Here is a 17,798-nt window from a genome sequence, read left to right as displayed (position 1 = left end):
AAGAGACAGTGATGGGCAGGTGCGGGGGAGGAGGGGAGAGCAGATCCACCGGGGGGTGGGTCAAAGGTAAGGAGAGAGAGGGGAAAAAAAGGACTAGGAAAGGGAAGAAGAGAAGATGGTGGGGGTGGGTGGTGTTGTGGGGAAGGGAGGTGGGGATTACCTAAAGTGGGAGAATTCAATGTCCATGCCATCAGTCTGCAAGGTTCCACGATGGAAAATGAGGAGCTGTTCCTCCAGTTTGCACTTGGAATTCTCCCGGCAGTGGAGGAGGCCGAGGACGGACATATCAGTGACAGTGTGGGAGGGGGAGTTGAAGTGACCGGCAATGGGGAGATGCAGGTCGCGGTTAGGGATGGAGCGCAGGTGTTCTGTGAAACGTTCACCTGTTCCTTTGAGCACCTTACCTTTGACCCATCCCCCGGTGGATCTGCTCTCCCCTCCTCCCCCGCACCTGCCCATCACTGTCTCTTACCTGCATCTACCTATCGCCACCCTGTGCCCACCCCGCCTCCCCTCTTCTGTCCACCTATCACTGCTCTGCTTTTCCCTCCTATATAATCGGGCTTCCCCCTTTTCCTATCTTCAGTCCTGAAGAAGGGTCCTGACCCGAAACGTTGACCGCCTGCTTTTCTCCACAGATGCTGCCTGGCCTGCTGAGTTCCTCCAGCACTATTGTGTTTTTCATCAAATGTAACCGTTGCATTGCCCTGCCCAACACAATTTAATTTCCTTCTATCCAGAACAGGGGTCCTTTTGGTCCCAGTTACAGCTTCCACGTTTCACACCGTACCTGTTCTGCTGAAGCCATGCAAGTGGGCAGCAAGGGAATAACTGGGAACATGTATTCCAATGGGTAAATCATTGCAACAAAGGCCATTACACTCATGGACAGTGCATTGTAGTCTCGTGTTTTTCATCTTGATTCCAGCATCTGCAGTCCGTTGTTTCTCAGGCTATTCAACCTCTTGAGCCTGCTCGACCATTTACTGAGGTCATGGTGTCCCTTAGAGAAACTTTCGCTTAAAATCAGATCAGTCTGAATCTTCAGAACTTCAACTGTTGCAGCTTTGCAGAGATTTGGGGCAGAGTTCCAGAAATCTTCAACCTTTGTGCCTCAAAAAAGCAGCCTGGTTTCTCTCCTGTATCACCTGACTCAAGTTTTGCCTCTTGTGTCTGAACTCCCCATCATCTTCTTTCTAACTGTTGTTGTTTATTGTGTTAAATAATAATAATACCCTTTTAATCTTTTGTTATTGAAAATCAAGTGATTTCAGTAACTCTGTGGGTGCTTGTAATAGTCTGGTTAATCTGTGCTAAGTACACACTTAGTGTCCATACTTGATGCAGTGCACGGTAGTGTCGTGGGCAGGCATGGTAGTGCAGCGGTCAGCGTAACGCTTTCCAGTGCCAGCGACCCGGGTTCAAATCTGGCTGCTGTCTGTAAGGAGTTTGTACGTTCTCCCCGTGTGTCTGCGTGGGTTTCCTCCGGGTGCTGCGGTTTCCTCCCACATTCCAAAGACGTACGGGTTAGGAAGCTGTGGGCGTGCTATGTTGGCGCCGGAAGTGTGGCGACACTTGCGGGCTGCCCTCAGAACACTACGCAAAAGATGCATTTCACTGTGTGTTGCGATGCACATGTGACTAACAAAGATATCTTAGATGTTATCTAACACAGCTCTAGTTTCTAATGTAACTGTCGGCCCTTTATAGTCCTGAACATTTATGGTAAAGGGGCTTATCAGCTGTCAATCAATCTCTTCCTCCCCACATTCTTTCTGCCCCTTTTCTCTTTTATCACCTGCCCCTATCCTGTCCTCTGAACTCACCGAGGTCTCTGCCTGTCTGTACCATTGCCATCCTCCCCACTTCCTTCCTCAGCAGGTCTGTATTCTGACAAAGGGTCAAGGATCTGAAATGTTAACTGTTCCCACCAGCTCTGCCTGTACTCCTGAGTGTTTCCAGCATTTTCAGTTATATTTCAGTGAAAAGCAAGTTTGATGTTTTCCATGACAATATCACCTCTGCCTGGGTTTCAGGTACTTGGATTACCCTTATTCAGACCACATCTTTTAATGCACTTGTATCCCTCAAAATTCTTTCCTTGTTCTGGACTGCATCTGTGATAATTCCTTCGTAGCCCTTTCTACCTTCAATCATCTCTCCTTGCTTTCAAAGTCATCCCATTCTTTTAATCTTTTGGACCCTCTGAGTTCTTGTTGTGTGGAGCAGTCTTCATTGGTATTGGTTTATTATTGTCACTCGTACTGAGGTACAGTGGAAAAACTTGTCTTACAAACTGATCGTACAGGTCAATTCATTACACAGTGCAGTTACATTGAGTTAGTACAGAGTGCATTGAGGTAGTACAGGTAAAAACAATAACAGTACAGAGTAAAGTGTCACAGCTACAGAGAAAGTGCAGTGCGATAAGGTGCATGGTCACAACAAGGTAGATCGTAAGGTCAGAGTCCATCTTATTGTATAAGGGAACCGTTCAATAGTCATCACAGTGGGATAGAAGCTGTCCTTCAGTCTGGTGGTACATGTCCTCAGGCTCCTGTATCTTCTACCCGATGGAAGAGGGGAGAAGAGAGAATGTCCCAGGTGGGTGGGGTCTTTGATTATGCCGGCTGCTTCAAGACAACAAGAGGTAAAGACAGAGTCCAAGGAGGGGAGACTGGTGTCCATGATGCGCTGGGCTGTGTCCACAACTCTGTGCAGTTTCTTGCAGTCCTGGGCAGAGCAGTTGCTGTACCAAGCCGTGATACATCTAGATAGGATGCTTTCTATGGTAATCATCTTTGGAGATGCACAGGTCTTGTATTCTGCAAAGTCCTTTGAACAACAATGAACTCCCCTGCTCATCTCTAACACGGCACTTTAGTAGTTCTGCCAGTCATCACTTAGGTAAATTTAAGTCCTTGGCTTGTGAATTGGCTTTATCCCTCTCAAGTGAAAAATTGAATTTAATTGTTTCAATTAGTTAGATGTTTCCTTAACAAAATTGTTCCTTAATTCATGCTCCTTACTCCTCGTTAATTCTCGATAAGATTTCTTTATTAGTCACATGTACATCGAAACACACAGTGAAATGCGTCTTTTGTGTAGAGTGTTCTGGGGGGCAGCCTGCAAGTGTCGCCACACTTCCGGCGCCAACATAGCACGCCCACAACTTCCTAACCCGTACGTCTTTGGAATGTGGGAGGAAACCCACGCAGACACGGGGAGAACGTACAAACTCCTTACAGACAGCAGCGGGAATCGAACCTGGGTCGCTGGTGCTGTAATAGTGTCACACTAACCGCCACATGTCCGTGCCTGCCCTTGCCCAACTCTTCCATCAGGCACACCTCAATGTGTCGTCTTTTAACCTGAGAAATGACCCTGCGATAGAACCCTCAGTTCTATCAAAGTGCCGTGTCGAAACACAGACAAAGCTGGAGAGGTATCGAACTAGTCACATCATTGTGACTTGGATCTGCACCTCCAGTGACTCTCTGCTTGCTGGGTAATAGTGTTATGCTAACCACTACACCAACCTCTGCAGAGCTTAGTCTAATATTTAGTGCAGTTCTGGGGCAGCATTGCTCTGTCAGAGTAGGGCTGCACTTGAAGTAATGCTGTACGTTGAGGGTGCAGGGGAGGGGCATGAGGGCGATACAACTGAAACTGGACCAGTATTTAATCTGCGCTGAGGAATGAGTGTGGTGGCATCGCTGCTATGGGATCTTGCTGCGATTTCGACATGATGCCAGCAACTACACCTTGAGATACTTGATTGATTTTGAATGTCCTGCAGTTGTGAAAGGCACGGTATTAGATCGGCTTCAGCTGTGCTTTTCACCTTCACCTTCTGGATGTTACGTTTCAGGTCCCGAGCTTGGGGGCGAGTTCCCAGTTCAGGATATGAAGACCGGAGATGGAGGCCTGCTGCAGGTGACCCTGGAAGGGATCAATTTGAAGTTCATGCAGAGCCAGGTAGGGGCGTTTGCTGCCGAGAGCGATGTTGGTGCGGGGAATGGTACCAGCTTAAAGGCTTCATCTGGGCACCCGAGCGTGTGTCTGTGTCCTTGATCAGTTTTATTTGCTCGGTGTTCCCTTTTTTTGTTTCTGTTGCTGTATGGACAGAGAGGTTCTGACGTGGTGGGATGCGGTGCTGTGGTTTTGCTGTGCTCTGTGTATGTGCCTGTGACCTTCTGATTAATCAGTGAGCTGCCCCGTGGCCTCGACTTGTGCCCAGTTAGTTCACCGCGCTTTGTTGATTTGATTATTCCTTTGCAGACTTTAGATTGGCAAAAGGGTAAGTTTCTTCTTTAAAACGTGTAATAATACATAATTTTGTTCCTCAACCTTCGGGGGTGGTGGGGGGGGGGGGGGGGGGGTTGGTGGGGAGGAGCCTCGGGAATTAACTGCAAGATTTCCATCAAACCTCTGACTGCGGCTCCTTTTAACTCCCCCCGGAGGAGGTGGTGCTGCTGAGCACTGATGCAGCTTTCCTTCCGGTGGTGATTGGGGTTGAGAGAAAGAAACTCACTGTTGGAGGAGTTCTGCCGTCTGCGCCCTTCGCTGCACGCGCGCGCCACGCACCTTGGTTTGCTCTGCAGGCAGCTGAGGTGTCCGGGTCAATGAGGCAGCCGCGAGCTTAGACTGAGGTAGCGACACGATCTCAGCCCGGAGCTGCCCTTTGGAGGGGGGGTGGGTCCTCCCACCCACCTGCCTCTCCTGCTCCTTGTAACTCCTTGCTCCTCCTGGGCCCTCGTGCCCTGCTGGGTCTTCCCGAAACCATTTCCTGCCTGCGGCTCCTAGTGGACCCTCCCCGCTCCCCGGGTTGTGTCGGGTGGGCAGGTGTGAGGGGTGGGGGGCCCCGGAGGGAGGTGTTTGGGGGCCGGGGTGTCGCACTTGTGGAAACGGAGCGAGCGACAGTGGTCGGTGGACGGAGCAGGGGGTGGCAGGTGGGGGATGTGGACCCTGTAGCAGGCCCGGTGAGTGTTGTCATGGATACAGCACAGGAACAGGCCCTTTTGGCCAACCATCAACCACCCATCTCCACCAATCCTACCCTCATCCCATTTTATTCTCCCACTATTCCCATCAACTCCCCTGATTCTGCCACTCACCTACACACTAGGGGCAATTTACAGTGGCTCTACTTACCTACCAACCAGCACATCTTTGGGATGTGGGAGTAAACTGGTCGACTGATGTGGCCTGTTTTGCGGGGGTGGGGGGGGGGGGGGGTGCGGGCAGGTCGGTCGTGAGTGTTATGTTTCTGTGTTGGGGGAGTGGGGTTACAGGCATCACCGTGGGCAGAGGATCCAGCTGTGAGATGAGGACGGTCGATAGACTGTGGCCTGTGCACATCAACGGAAGTAGCAGCGTTTAATGGTCGCCATTAATTCTCAGTGGAGTGGTGGTGGTGACGAGAGCTGCCGCTGGATGGTGGAAATTACTCCACAATGCTGTGGGAAAGGGAGCTCTCGCGTGGTGAAGAAACCGGGCCAATATATCCATGTGGGGACGGTCTCTGACTTGGCGAGGATCTCGCGATCTCATTGCCCTGCACCTGCTGTCCTCCTCGGTGAGAGGGATGGTGGGTTTGGGAACTGCTGCTGAAAGAAGCTCTTGGAGTTGGAGGAATATACTGGGGTGGACAGGGAATTGGTATTGGTTTATTATTGTCACTTGTACCGAGGTACAGTGAAAAGCTTGTCTTACAAACCGCTCGTACAGGTCAATTCATTACACAGTGCAGTTACATTGAGTTAGTACAGAGTGCATTGAGGTAGTACGGGTAAAAACAGTAACAGTACAGAGTAAAGTGTCACAGCTACAGAGAAAGTGCAGTGCAATAAGGTGCGAGGTCACAACAAGGTAGATCGTGAGGTCATAGTCCATCTCATCGTATAAGGGAACAGTGGGGTAGAAGCTGTCCTTGAGCCTGGTGGTACGTGCCGTCAGGCTCCTGTATCTTCTACCTAATGGAAGAGGAGAGAAGAGAGAATGTTCCGGGTGGGTGGGGTCTTTGATTATGCTGGCTGCTTCACCAAGACAGTGAGAGGTAAAGACAGTCCAAGGAGGGGAGGCTGGTGTCCGTGATGCACTGGGCTGTGTCCACAACTCTCTGCGGTTTCTTGCGGTCCTGGGCAGAGCAGTTGCCATACCAAGCCGTGATACATCCAAATAGGATGCTCTCTATGGTGCATCGGTAAAAGTTGGAGATAGTCAAAGGGGACAAACCAAATTTCTTTAGCCTCCTGAGGAAGGCGCTAGTGAGCTTTCTTGGCCGTGGCATCTATGTGATTTGACCAGGACAGGCTATTGGTGATGTTCACACCCAGGAACTTGAAGCTGTCAACCCTCTTGACCTCAGCACCATTGATGTAGACAGGTGCACGTACACCGCACATGGGATATAAACAAAGAATGGGAATGAATGGATCCTTCTCGGGTGTGAGTAGTTGGGTGCTCTGGGGATGGGTGCTTGGGCCCCAGCTCTTCCACGGCCCCTGTCGATGATCTAGCCAAGGGGACCAAATGTCACCTTTCCAAGTGCGCCGGCGATACCAAACCCAGGCAGCACCCGTGAGCGCGGAGGAGGACGCAAGGTGGCTTTCAGCAGTTCGTGAACGAAGCCGAGCGGTTGGCCTGAGAGCGCAGCAGAGGGAACGTGATGCGAGGTCGTGAGGTCCACTTGGTGAACGTAACGGAGAAGCAGAGTGGTTGTTGATTGCCGAGAGAACGGGTGGTGTTGACGTTGCGCCCGTGCACGTCAGTGGCGAAGGTGCAGCAACAAGCTGCTCACAGCAGCTCAGGTTGTGTTCCGCCTCTGTCGCTCAGCTCCTGACCTCATTGCAGCCTCAGTCCGCACACAGACAAAAGAGCTGAGCTCCAGAGGTGAACTGCCCTTGAGGTCAAGGCAGCACTCGATCGAGTCTGGCATCCAGGAGCCCTGGCTAAACCAAGGAGTCAGTGGGAATCGGGGAAACCCTCCTGCCTACCCAGAACAAAGGGAGACGGTTGTGGTGGTTGGAGGTCTATCATCTCAGCCACAGGACGTCTGCAGGAGTTCCTCAGGGTAATGTCCTGGGCCTAACCATCTTCAGCTGCTTCATCGGTGACCTTCCTTCAGTTATGAGGTCAGGAGTGGGGACGTTCGCTGATGACCGTACAGTGTTCAGCACCAATCATGACGACTCAGATGATGAAGCAGTCAACATCCAAATGTAGCAAGACCTGGAGAATATCCAGGCCTGGGCTGATTGCTGGCAAGCAACATTCACGCCACACGAGCGCCAGGCAGTGACGCTATCCAACAACAGAAAATCTGGCTATAACCCCCTGACATTCAGGGACATGACCATCACTGAATCCCCCACTATCAATATCCTGGGGGTTACCATTGACCAGGAACTAAACTGTGGACTAGCCATCAACACAATGCGTCAGAGAGTCATAGAGTAAAACAGCACAGAAACATGTCCTTTGGCCCAACTCATCCATGCTGACCTGAGCTAGTCCCATTTGCCTGTGTTTAGCCCATATCCCTCTGAACCATCCCTCTCCATGCACCTGTCCAAATGGCTTAAACAGGAGCAGATCAGAGGCTGGGAATCCTGCAGTGAACAACTTGCCCCCTCAACCCCCAAAGCCAGTCCACCATCAACAAGGCTCAAGTCAGGAGTGTGATGGAGCACTCTTCACTTGCCTGGAGTTCAAACAACACTCGAGAAGCTCGACACCACACAGGTCGTAGCAGCCCGCTCAGTGGGCACCCCATCCGCACCCATTCACTCACCCCACCACCGACACACAGTCTGTACCATCCACGAGATGCACTGCAGCAACTCACCGAGACTCCTCAGACAGCACCTTCCAAACCCACCACCTCTACCAGCTGGAAGGACAAGGGCAGCAGAAGCACGAGGAACACCACCGCCGGCCGGGAAGTTGCCCTCCAAGCCACACACCATCCGGACTTGGAAATATATCCCCGTTCCTTCACCGTCACGGGCTCAAAACCCCGGAACTCCCTCCTAAACAACACTGTGGGTACACCCACACCTCAAGGACTGCAGCGGTTCAGGAAGGCAGCTCGCCACCACCTTCTCAAGGGCAACTAGGGATGGGCAAATAAATGCTCACAGCCTGTACAGCCCACCCAGGAATGAATAAACAAAAAAGCAGGCAGTTTGGAGGCAAGTGGTATGTTAGCTTTTATAATGCAATTGATTGATTAGTGGGGGCAATGAAGTCTTACTTCAATTGTATGTGTCCTTGGTGAGACTGTATCTGGATTGTTGCGTATAATTTTGGTCTCATTAACAAAGAATATAATCGACGTAGAGTGCAGTGAAGATTCACAGTCAAAGGATCACACAGCACAGAGAAAGGCCCTTCGCCCTACTGAGCCTGCACTGACTATCCACCACAATTTATACTATCTTACATTAATTTCATTTACTCTCCCTACATTTCCATCGACCTCCCTCAGACTCCACCGCTCACCTACTCCCTCAGGGCAATTTGCAGCAAATGAACCTATCGACCCACAGGCTTTTGGGATTGGGGAGGAAACTGGAGCATCCGGAGGGAACCCGGGCAGTCACAGGGAGAACACGTAAATCTGGCACCGCCCGAGGCTGGGATTGAACCCGGCACTCTGGTACCGTGAGGCAGCGGCCCTGCCAGCTGCGCCACCTGGTGGTCGTTCACCAGCCTGGTTCCAGGGATGGCAGACTTGCTGGGTGAGAGAGGTGAGTGTTGGAAAATCAGGGGAGGTTACAGGACCAGCGGTACAGTTTGGGAATAAGAGGCAGGATGTTTAGAGCTGAGTTGAGGAAAGAGTTCTTCAGTCAGGGGGCTGGTGAACTTTTGGAATCCTCTCCCCTGCACGGCTGTGGGTGGTGGTCTCCTCCCCCTGTTTATGGCCTGTTGAAACATGGGCAAGTTGCAGTGGTGGAGGGAATTAATCTTTAATGTGAACAAGGGTATCAGTTAAGGGACTTGTATTATCCCGGGTAGCGTTGAGCTTCTTTTGTTTTCCTGGACTTGCACTCATCCAGGAAAGTGATGTGTGTTCCATTACAAGATCAGATCTCTTTGTTAGTCACATGTACATTGAAACACACAGTGAAATGCATCTTTTGCATAGAGTGTTCTGGGGGCAGCCGGCAAGTGTCGCCACACTTCCGGCGCCAACGTAGCACGCCCACAACTTCCTAACCCGTACGTCTCTGGAATGTGGGAGGAAACCGGAGCACCCGGAGGAAACCCACACAGACAGACAGGGAGAACGTACAAACTCCCTACAGGCAGCGGCGGAAATTGAACCCGGGTCGCTGGCACTGTAAAGCGTTACGCTAACCGCTACACTACCGTGCCTGCAATACAGCCCTGTCTCGTGGGAAAGCTTTGGGGAGTCAGGAACCCCACCCTGCAATGTACCCAGCTGCTGACCAAGAATCATAGAATGGTTAGAGCCTAGGGGGAGGCCATTTGGCCCACCGTGTCTACTCCAGCTCTCTATCAAGGCAACTCATTAGTTCCACTCGCAGGCCCTTTTCTCCCCCTCAGTATTGTAAATACTTCCTCGCGACGGCAGTAGAGCTCCAGCGCATCCGCAGACTGTGCGTTCCACATTCCAGCCACGCAATGTAACGAAGATTTTCCTCGTGTGACCATTAACTCTCTTCTGTACGTACAAAGATGGAAAATCCAGAGCCGTGGTAGGCCATTCGTCCCTTCGATCCTGCTCTGCCACTCAGTTGTGACCGGGATTGATTGTTCAGATTCAGTACCCTGTTCCAGCTTTCCTCCCGTGACCGCTCTAGCCACAAGAAGAATATCTATTTCCTTGAACACATTTAATGATTTGGCCTCCACTGCCTTCTGTGTAGTAGGGAGTTCCACAGGTTCACCACTCCTTGGTCGAAGAACTTTCTTTTTGTCTTAGTCTTAAATGGACCCCCCCCCCCCCCCCCCCCAATTCTAGACAGCCCTCAACATCTTTCCTGTGGCTAATCCAACCAGTCCCATCAGGATTTCAAAAGTTCCAATGTCCCCTGGTTTTCTAAGCTCCAGCAAATGTGAGCTCAACCATCCCAATCTCTCGTTGTCCTGCTGTCCCAGGATTCAGTCTGGTGAACCGTCACTGACCGCCTCCCATGGTAAGGACATCCTTCCCCAGTTAAGGAGATCAAAACTGCACACAGTACCCAAGATGTGGTTTCAACAAAGTGCTGCTCAATTGCAACGAGGCATCCCTGCTCCTGTACTGGAATACTCTTACTTTGAAGGCCAGAATGCCGTCTGCTTTTTTAATGCCCTCCTACACCTGTGTGCTTACCTCAGCGCAGGTCTTGTTGCACCTCCTTCATTCCTAATCTCTTGCTGTTCAGACAATCTGCCTTCCTGTTTATACAGCCTCACATTTATCCACATTGTACAGTATCTGCCATGTAAAACCCACTCACTCTCAACCTGTCCAAGTCTCTGCATCCTTATCATAGCTGACTGTCCCACTTAGCCTCGTGTCATCGGCAAGCTTGGCAACATTACTCTTCTAAATCATTAATATGTATCATGAATAGTTGACTTCCAAGCACTAAACCCTGAATTACCCCATTAGTCACTGCCTGCTTGGAAAAGAACCCATTTATTCCCTTGTTAGCCACTGTATTATATGTCTGGTCCACTTCAGTTTCTGGTCAATTGAGTCATCCAGGAGGATTCGGCAATGGTAATTCTGTTGATCGTCAAAGGTTGGTGGTTGGACTGGACCTTGATGCAGGTTGTCACGTGTCAACGCATGCCTGAATGTAGTCTACTTTACCTGTGCATGTGTGTCTGTCCTGCTCCATTCAGATAGCTTCATGCAGGTAAATTCTGTTTCATTACTGAATAGAACTGAGCATTCAACAAACATCCCTGCTGCCGAATGGTGGAAGGAAGGTCACTGATGAAGCAGCTGACCTTCACTAGGAGGTTCGTCCCCTTGATTCACATTGATTTCCGTTTTACCTGAGCTCCTTCATGCCACATTCAAATGCTGAATAATCATCACCTCACCACCGGGACTCAAGTCTTTTGGCCACATTTGGATCAAGACCTTTCTGGGCTGTGGAGCTGAGGGGCCCTGAGACCCAAACCGACCATCAGTGAGCAGCTGACTGCTGAGGGATTGCTATGGATGGTGCTCGAGAGTTGACTGATCAGCCTGGTTGTATATGTCCCGCTTATGAACCGAATACCCCGGGACAAAAACTCCAGGTCGTTCAGCAGATGCCCCCAAGTCGTAACTGTAGTGGCAATCTGATGAGGGCTGTGGCTAGTTCTGGAGGGCACGCCTTCAGCGTCACGGCCGACATGCTGTTTGGTATCCAGTTTTCTTGGACGTTTTTTGATATTACATAGAGTGAATAAAACTGACTGAAGCAACTGTGATGGTGGGGATTTCAGGAGGAGACTAAAGTGGCTGAAGGTGTTTCTCACCATTTCATCCTTTGGCACTCTTGTGCTAGGCTCCACCACCATTGAGGGTGGGGATAGTTGTGGAGCCCTCGTGTCCCGGTTTAATTAGGATAGGATATCTTTATTAGTCACATGTACATCAAAACACACAGTGAAATGCATCTTTTTGCATTGTGTTCTGGGGGCAGCCCGCAAGTGTCGCCACGCTTCCGGCGCCAAGATAGCACGCCCACAACTTCCTAACCCATACGTCTTTGGAATGTGGGAGGAAACCGGAGTACCCGGAGGAAACCCATGCAGACATGGGGAGAACATACAAACTCCTCACAGACAGCGGCGGGAATTGAACCCGGGTTGCTGGTGCTGTAAAGTGTTACGCTAACCGCTACCCTACCATGCCTGCAATATGTAATTGTACATGCAGGGTTGTAATTTGATTGTGGGATTGGTTAGCTCCATCTCTGGGGGTATGGGTACTTTCAGTGCATTAAGGGTTACTTGTATTGGTTGTGGTGTTATGGGTGCAACAGTATATACTGTCTGTGGGCATCAAGTGGGTGCAGGCAACAAGTTGTGCCGTGAGGGGATGTGGCTTTGGGTGTGGACCCAACCAGTGTGGGCAGACAGTGGATGCAGAAAATGTATCTGAACAGAGAGTTGTGGGTGATGGGTCTAGGTAGCGTCACCAGTGAGTGCTGGGATGAGATTGATGATCCAGACTGTGAGCGGTGAGATCCCGCTGCACGTTAGGTACTGGAGGTGTGCGTCAACCACTGTGTCAGTTGTGTCCCACAAAGAGAAATGGTTTGCAGCAGGTAATGCCTGCGTGGAACACCAGTCAAAGGTCGCTATTTCAGGCTGGCATGCAGTGAATGTCATTCCTTTATCCAGGGCGATGGTCTAACTTGCAGGATCTCATTACCTGAGGGCAGAGCTGAACGGACACGTGCTTCAGCCCTCATCAGAGGCCAGCTCGGGGGAGCCACTGGGCAAATGATGAAGGGCTGACTCTGCCCACTCAGGAGGTTGGATGGTCCGGCTGTGGTTGCTGGACTGCCCGGCGTCATGATGAAAATTTAACAAGAGGCACTAACGTCAGATGATGTGTGTTGACCACCCTGGTTCTCAACGTTTTGAATGTCAGCGTTGAGAGACAGAGTGGTCAACATGTCGGACCTGAATGGGAATTTCCTGCCACAAACCAGACCGGACTTCAGCTGAAATAATTTGAACCATAGAACAGTACAGCACAGTACAGGCCCTTCGGCCCACCACGTTGTGCCGACCTTCAAACCTCACCTAAGACTATCTAACCCCTTCCTCCCACATACCCCTTTATCTTAAGTTCCTCCATATGCTTATCTAACAATCTCTTGAACTTGACCAATGTACCTGCCTCCACCACCACCCCAGGCAGCGCATTCCATGCACCAACCACTCTCTGGGTAAAAAAACCTCCCTCTGACATCACCCTTGAACTTCCCACCCATTACCTTAAAGCCATGACCTCTTGTATTGGGAAAGATAAATGTTGAAGGGAACAGGAGAGTGGGATCGGACAAAATTGTTATAATGAGGCCATTCGCTCAATTGAGACCGTATAATCTGAATCGGCCCACTCTCCCTGCAATCTTTGAATGCTACTTTGGAGTTGGCCTCCCCTATTCTCTCCCTGGCCGCATGTTCCAGAACCTAACCACTCACTCTAAAAAAAAGCAAAAGGCTTTCCTCAGGTCACTTTGGTTCCTTTGTTCAATACTTTAAATGTCCTCGTTCTTGGCTCCCCCCCCCCACCCCCCTTCCAACAGGGATAATGTACCCTTCGTAATGTTAGCTACCTCTATCAGATCCCATCCCACCCGCCCCTCCCCAAGGAGAACATCCCTTGCTTCTCCATTTTCTCCACGTACTTCATCCTTGGAGTCATTTAAGTAAAAGTCTCCTGTGACTATTCCCCTCTCTAACAAGTATACCATTTTGGATACTGTTTGGGGTGGGTGGAGAGGGTGGTGGGGGAGAATGGCCTCTCAGGAGAAAATAGCAGCCAGATGAGAGGTACCACGACTGGCTCTGCTGTACAGCTGAGAAAAGCGGTAATGATAGAGCACTCAGGGACACAGATGGTGTGTTGCCTCCCTGGTGCCGGAGTTAAGGATGTCTCTGAGCATGCACAGGGCATTGCGAGAGGGGAGGATGAGCAGCCAGAGGTCGTGGTCCACATTGGTACTTACAACATCGGTAGGAAGGGGGGGAGGGGGTTCCTGCAAAGTGAACATAGGGAGTGAGGCAGAAGGTTTAAAAAGCAGGGCCTCTAGTGTGGTAACATGAGGATTACTCCCTGTGCCACACACGAATGAGGGTAGGAATAGGAGGATAGGGCGAATGAAGAGCTGGTGCAGGCAGGAGGGCTTCAGCTACTTGGACCATTGGGATCTCCTCTGGGGCAGAGGCGATCTGTACAAGAGGGACGGGGTTGAATCTGAACTGGAGGGGGAACCAATGTCCTTGCAGTGAGGTTTGCTAGTGCTGCCCAGGAGGGTTTAAGCTCCTCTGGCAGTGGGCAGTAACTGAAGTAGTAGTGTTTCGGAAGTTGAAGCGAATGTAAAGGTTTAAAGCAAGCAAGACTGGAAGGCAGGACTGGGAGTGTGGAAGGTCTATAGGTTAAACTGTATTTACTTTAATGCACAAATCCTCAGGCCAGGCAGATCAACTCAGCGTGGATCGGCGCATAGAATTGTGATATAGTTGTTACCAAAGTGTGGTTGAGGGATGGGCAGGACTGGCAGCCCAATGTTCCTGATGTGTGACAGCTGGAGGTTACGAGAGGAGAGGAAGTGGCGCTGTTGATTCGGGAGAACATCACGGCAGTACTTGGAGAGGATATCCCGGGGGGATCGTCCAGTGAGGCTAAGTGGGTAGAACTTAGAAATAAGTTCTGCACGGTGGCGTAGCGGTTAGCGTAACGCTATTACGGCGGCAGCGATCGCGGTTCAATTCCCGCTGCTGTCTACAAGGCGTTTGTCTGTTCTCCCCGTGTGTCTGTGTGAGTTTCCTCCGGTTTCCTCCCACACTCCAAAGACGTACGGGTTAGGAGGTTAACGTGGGTGTATTTGGGCCACGCGGGCTCGATGGGCCGGAAGAGCCTGTTACCGTGCTGTATAAATAAAGTTTTTTTAAAAAAAGGGGGTGATACTATAGTCTGCTAATAGACAGCAGGAATTGGAGGAACATATATGTGGAGAAGTCAGATAGGTGTAGGAATAATCGGGTTGTAATAGTAGGTGATATTAACGGCCCTAATATTGCCTTAGCGCTAAGGAATTAGGGCAGAATTTGTTAAGTGTGTCCAGGTAAGTTACACGGAGCAATATGTAGCTGGTCCTACCAGAGAGGGGGCAACACTGGACCTCCTGTAAGGAAATGAAGCTGGCAAGTGGTTGATGTGTCGGTGGGGGGAGCACTTTGGTACCAGATACCGTAATTCTATTAGCTTCAAGTTGAAGTCTTAAATTGGGGAAAGGCTGATTTCGATGGCATCAGAATGGAACTCTGAAAAGTTGATTGGGAGAGGCTGTTTGCATAAAGGTATAGGCAGCTGGGATCAAGCAACTCCCTGAAAGAAGTAGAAAGGACGAAGGAGTACACTTAAGGAGGCAATCAGGAGGTCAAAAAGGAGCCAAGTGATATCCCTAGCAGATAAGATAAAGGAGAATCCTAAAAGATTCTGTAAGTGTATTAAGACTGAAAGGGTAGTTCGGGAAGAATAGGTCCCCTTATGTTAGTCCCAACGTGTGGAACAGCAGGAAATGGACAAGGTCTTAAATAAATACTTCTCACCCATATTTATCATGGAGAAGGACATGGAGGCAACTGAGTTCAGTAGAGGGAACCGTGATATCCTGGAGCCTGTCAGCATTACAAAGGAGGTGGTGTTGGACGTCCTGAAACGCATAAAGCTGGATAACTGACCAGGTGTATTCTAGGATGTTATGGGAAGCGGGGGAGGAGATTGTTGTAACTTTGTTAGCCACAGGTGAGGTACTGGAAGACTGGAGGGTAGCTAATGTTAGCTAGGAAGCTGTAGGCCGGTGAGCTTTACATCAGCGCTGGGAAAGTTATTGGAAGGGATGCTGAGAGGCAGATTTATTTGCATTTGGAAAGGCAAGGACTGATTTAGGGATAGTCAGCATGGCTTTGTGTGTGGGAGATCCTATCTCATAAATTTGATTGAGGTTTTGAAGAGGATTGACGAGGGCAAGGTGGTTGGTGTTGTGTACATGGACTTTAGCAAAGCCTTTGACAAGGTCCCGCATGGTAGGCTGGTCCGGAAGGTTAGAACACGTGAGGTGTGGTGCCAGTTAATGGAGACAATACACTAGCTGTGGCTGGGCCAGTATTTTATGAAGGTTCATCACGGCTTCTTTCCTTGTGTACTTTTCTGCCGTTGTAGATAAAGCTGAAGATCCTGTTTGCTTTCTGAACTACTTCTCAACCTGCCCTGTACTTTCAACAAACTGTGGCCATGTCCTTGTGCTCCCTTGTTTATATGGCCTCTTCTTTCTACCTGCCATACTTCCAGCCACTTTATACTTCATCTTCCACCTATCCCTCCATTCCACCAGCCTGTTTGTGTGAAGTCCTTAAACATCCTCTTCACAGTTCACTGCACTTCCTTTTTGCCATTTACAACATTAAATATTGTGCCCTATATACCCAAGTCCAAGCCATCAATATATGTAAAGGAAAGCAGTGGTCATGCTACTGATCACGGGGGAAGCTCCACTGTACCCTTCTCTCTTGACCCAAAATCAATCTTTGACTATTGCACTGATTCCCATTGATGCATTTTCTACCTGTGCTGTTACCGCCCCTTCTATGGCCTTCAATCTTGATGATGTGCCTGTTATATGGCACAGTATCAAAGACCTCCCGTAAGTCCATATATAAGATAAGATATTTATCAGTCACAGGTACATCGAAACACAGTGGAATGCATCTTTTTGCGTTACTGAGAATGTGTTGGGGGCAGCCCGCAAGTGTCGCCACACTTCCGGCGCCAACATAGCACACCCACGACTTCCTAACCCGTACGCCTTTGGAATGTGGGAGGAAACCGGAGCACCCGGAGGAAACCCACGCAGACACACGGGGAGAACGTACAAACTCCTTACAGGCAGTGGCGGGAATTGAACCTGGGTCGCTGGCGCTGTAATAGCGTCACACTAACCGCTATACTACCATACCTGCCCATATACCACATCAGCTGCGTTTCCCTTATCAACTCTCTGTTAATTCATCACAGAACTCTCAAGTTATTCGACTCAATTTGCCTTTAATAACTCCGTGCTGGGATCTGTAATCAGTCCACCTGTATCAAGTGGTTGTGAACTCTTGTTGTTTCTGAAACTTTCCCCGTCACTGATGTTAAACTGACTGGTCTGTCGTTACTTGGTTTATCGCTGCAACCATTTTTTGACCAAGGATGTTGAGAGTTGCAGTTTTCCGTTCACCACACCTGAATCTACAGATGTATCGAAAATTGTGGCCAGGGCTTTGCTAATTTCCTTTCTTACTTCTCTTGCCAAGCGTGGATGCATCCCATCCGGACCAGGTGACTTGTGCACACTGTCCTGCTAACACTTTGAGTACTTCCTCTGGATACACGTACAAAGTTAGCAGGGGAGGGTGATTAAATTTGTTAAAAGGCATGGGGAGCTGGATGGGTCAAGCGAAAGCAGCACAATTTAATGGGCTAAATGACACACTTGGGTACTGCTTAACATTGAGGTAGAGGGGCAGCTGTGATATATAGTGTCATTCTACATTTATATCCAGACTGCTAGGTTAAGTGTGATGTTTTGGAAGGGTTGTGTATGTCTTCCCCGTGAAGAGGTAGGAGTATATATGTTCACACGGCGTGTGCCCAGTTGGCAGGGCTGTATAGAAATGTAATGTGAGGGGAGTCAGTACATCTTTGTAGGCAATCAATTACTGTCTCCCTGTGCCTGGCACAACCTGAAGGAGAGTAGGAGAGTGTAGTGTGTGGGTGAGTGTCTCCTAGTCGTACCCAATATTAATTCCGACCATTTCTCTTCCATGCTTTCTCCTCCTGCAAGGAGTGGAAGGTACCAGTCTACTGCTGTCTTTGCTTCTTAGCGACAATTTCTCATTCTTTTAGTTTTGCTTTGTGGCAGCAGATTGTGGGATTTGTATCTTTATTTATTACATGCTCTGCTAGATCTGCTGTGACATTAAACATTTTAATTTATATATAAAGACATTATTTCTGGATTTTGGTTACCAGCTTGGCTAATGGCCTTTCCTTTTTG

General features: G+C 49.7%; 1 protein-coding gene across 27 annotated transcripts in view; it reads left to right on the top strand.

Moving 5' to 3' along the window:
- The window catches only part of madd (MAP-kinase activating death domain), a 160,057-nt gene that overhangs the window by 128,974 nt on the left and 13,285 nt on the right, over positions 1-17,798 (top strand). For all 27 annotated transcript variants that reach the window (XM_052028954.1, XM_052028941.1, XM_052028965.1 and 24 more), the window contains one exon: positions 3,872-3,978. In XM_052028954.1, the coding sequence (XP_051884914.1) occupies positions 3,872-3,978 (107 nt within the window). The remainder of the gene's footprint in view (positions 1-3,871; positions 3,979-17,798) is intronic.

Source organism: Pristis pectinata, chromosome 14 (genome assembly GCF_009764475.1).
Source record: "Pristis pectinata isolate sPriPec2 chromosome 14, sPriPec2.1.pri, whole genome shotgun sequence".
In the NCBI taxonomy this organism is placed as follows: Eukaryota; Metazoa; Chordata; class Chondrichthyes; order Rhinopristiformes; family Pristidae; genus Pristis; species Pristis pectinata.
Note: the sequence above shows the minus strand (reverse complement) of the source record. Positions and strands in the feature narration are given on the sequence as shown.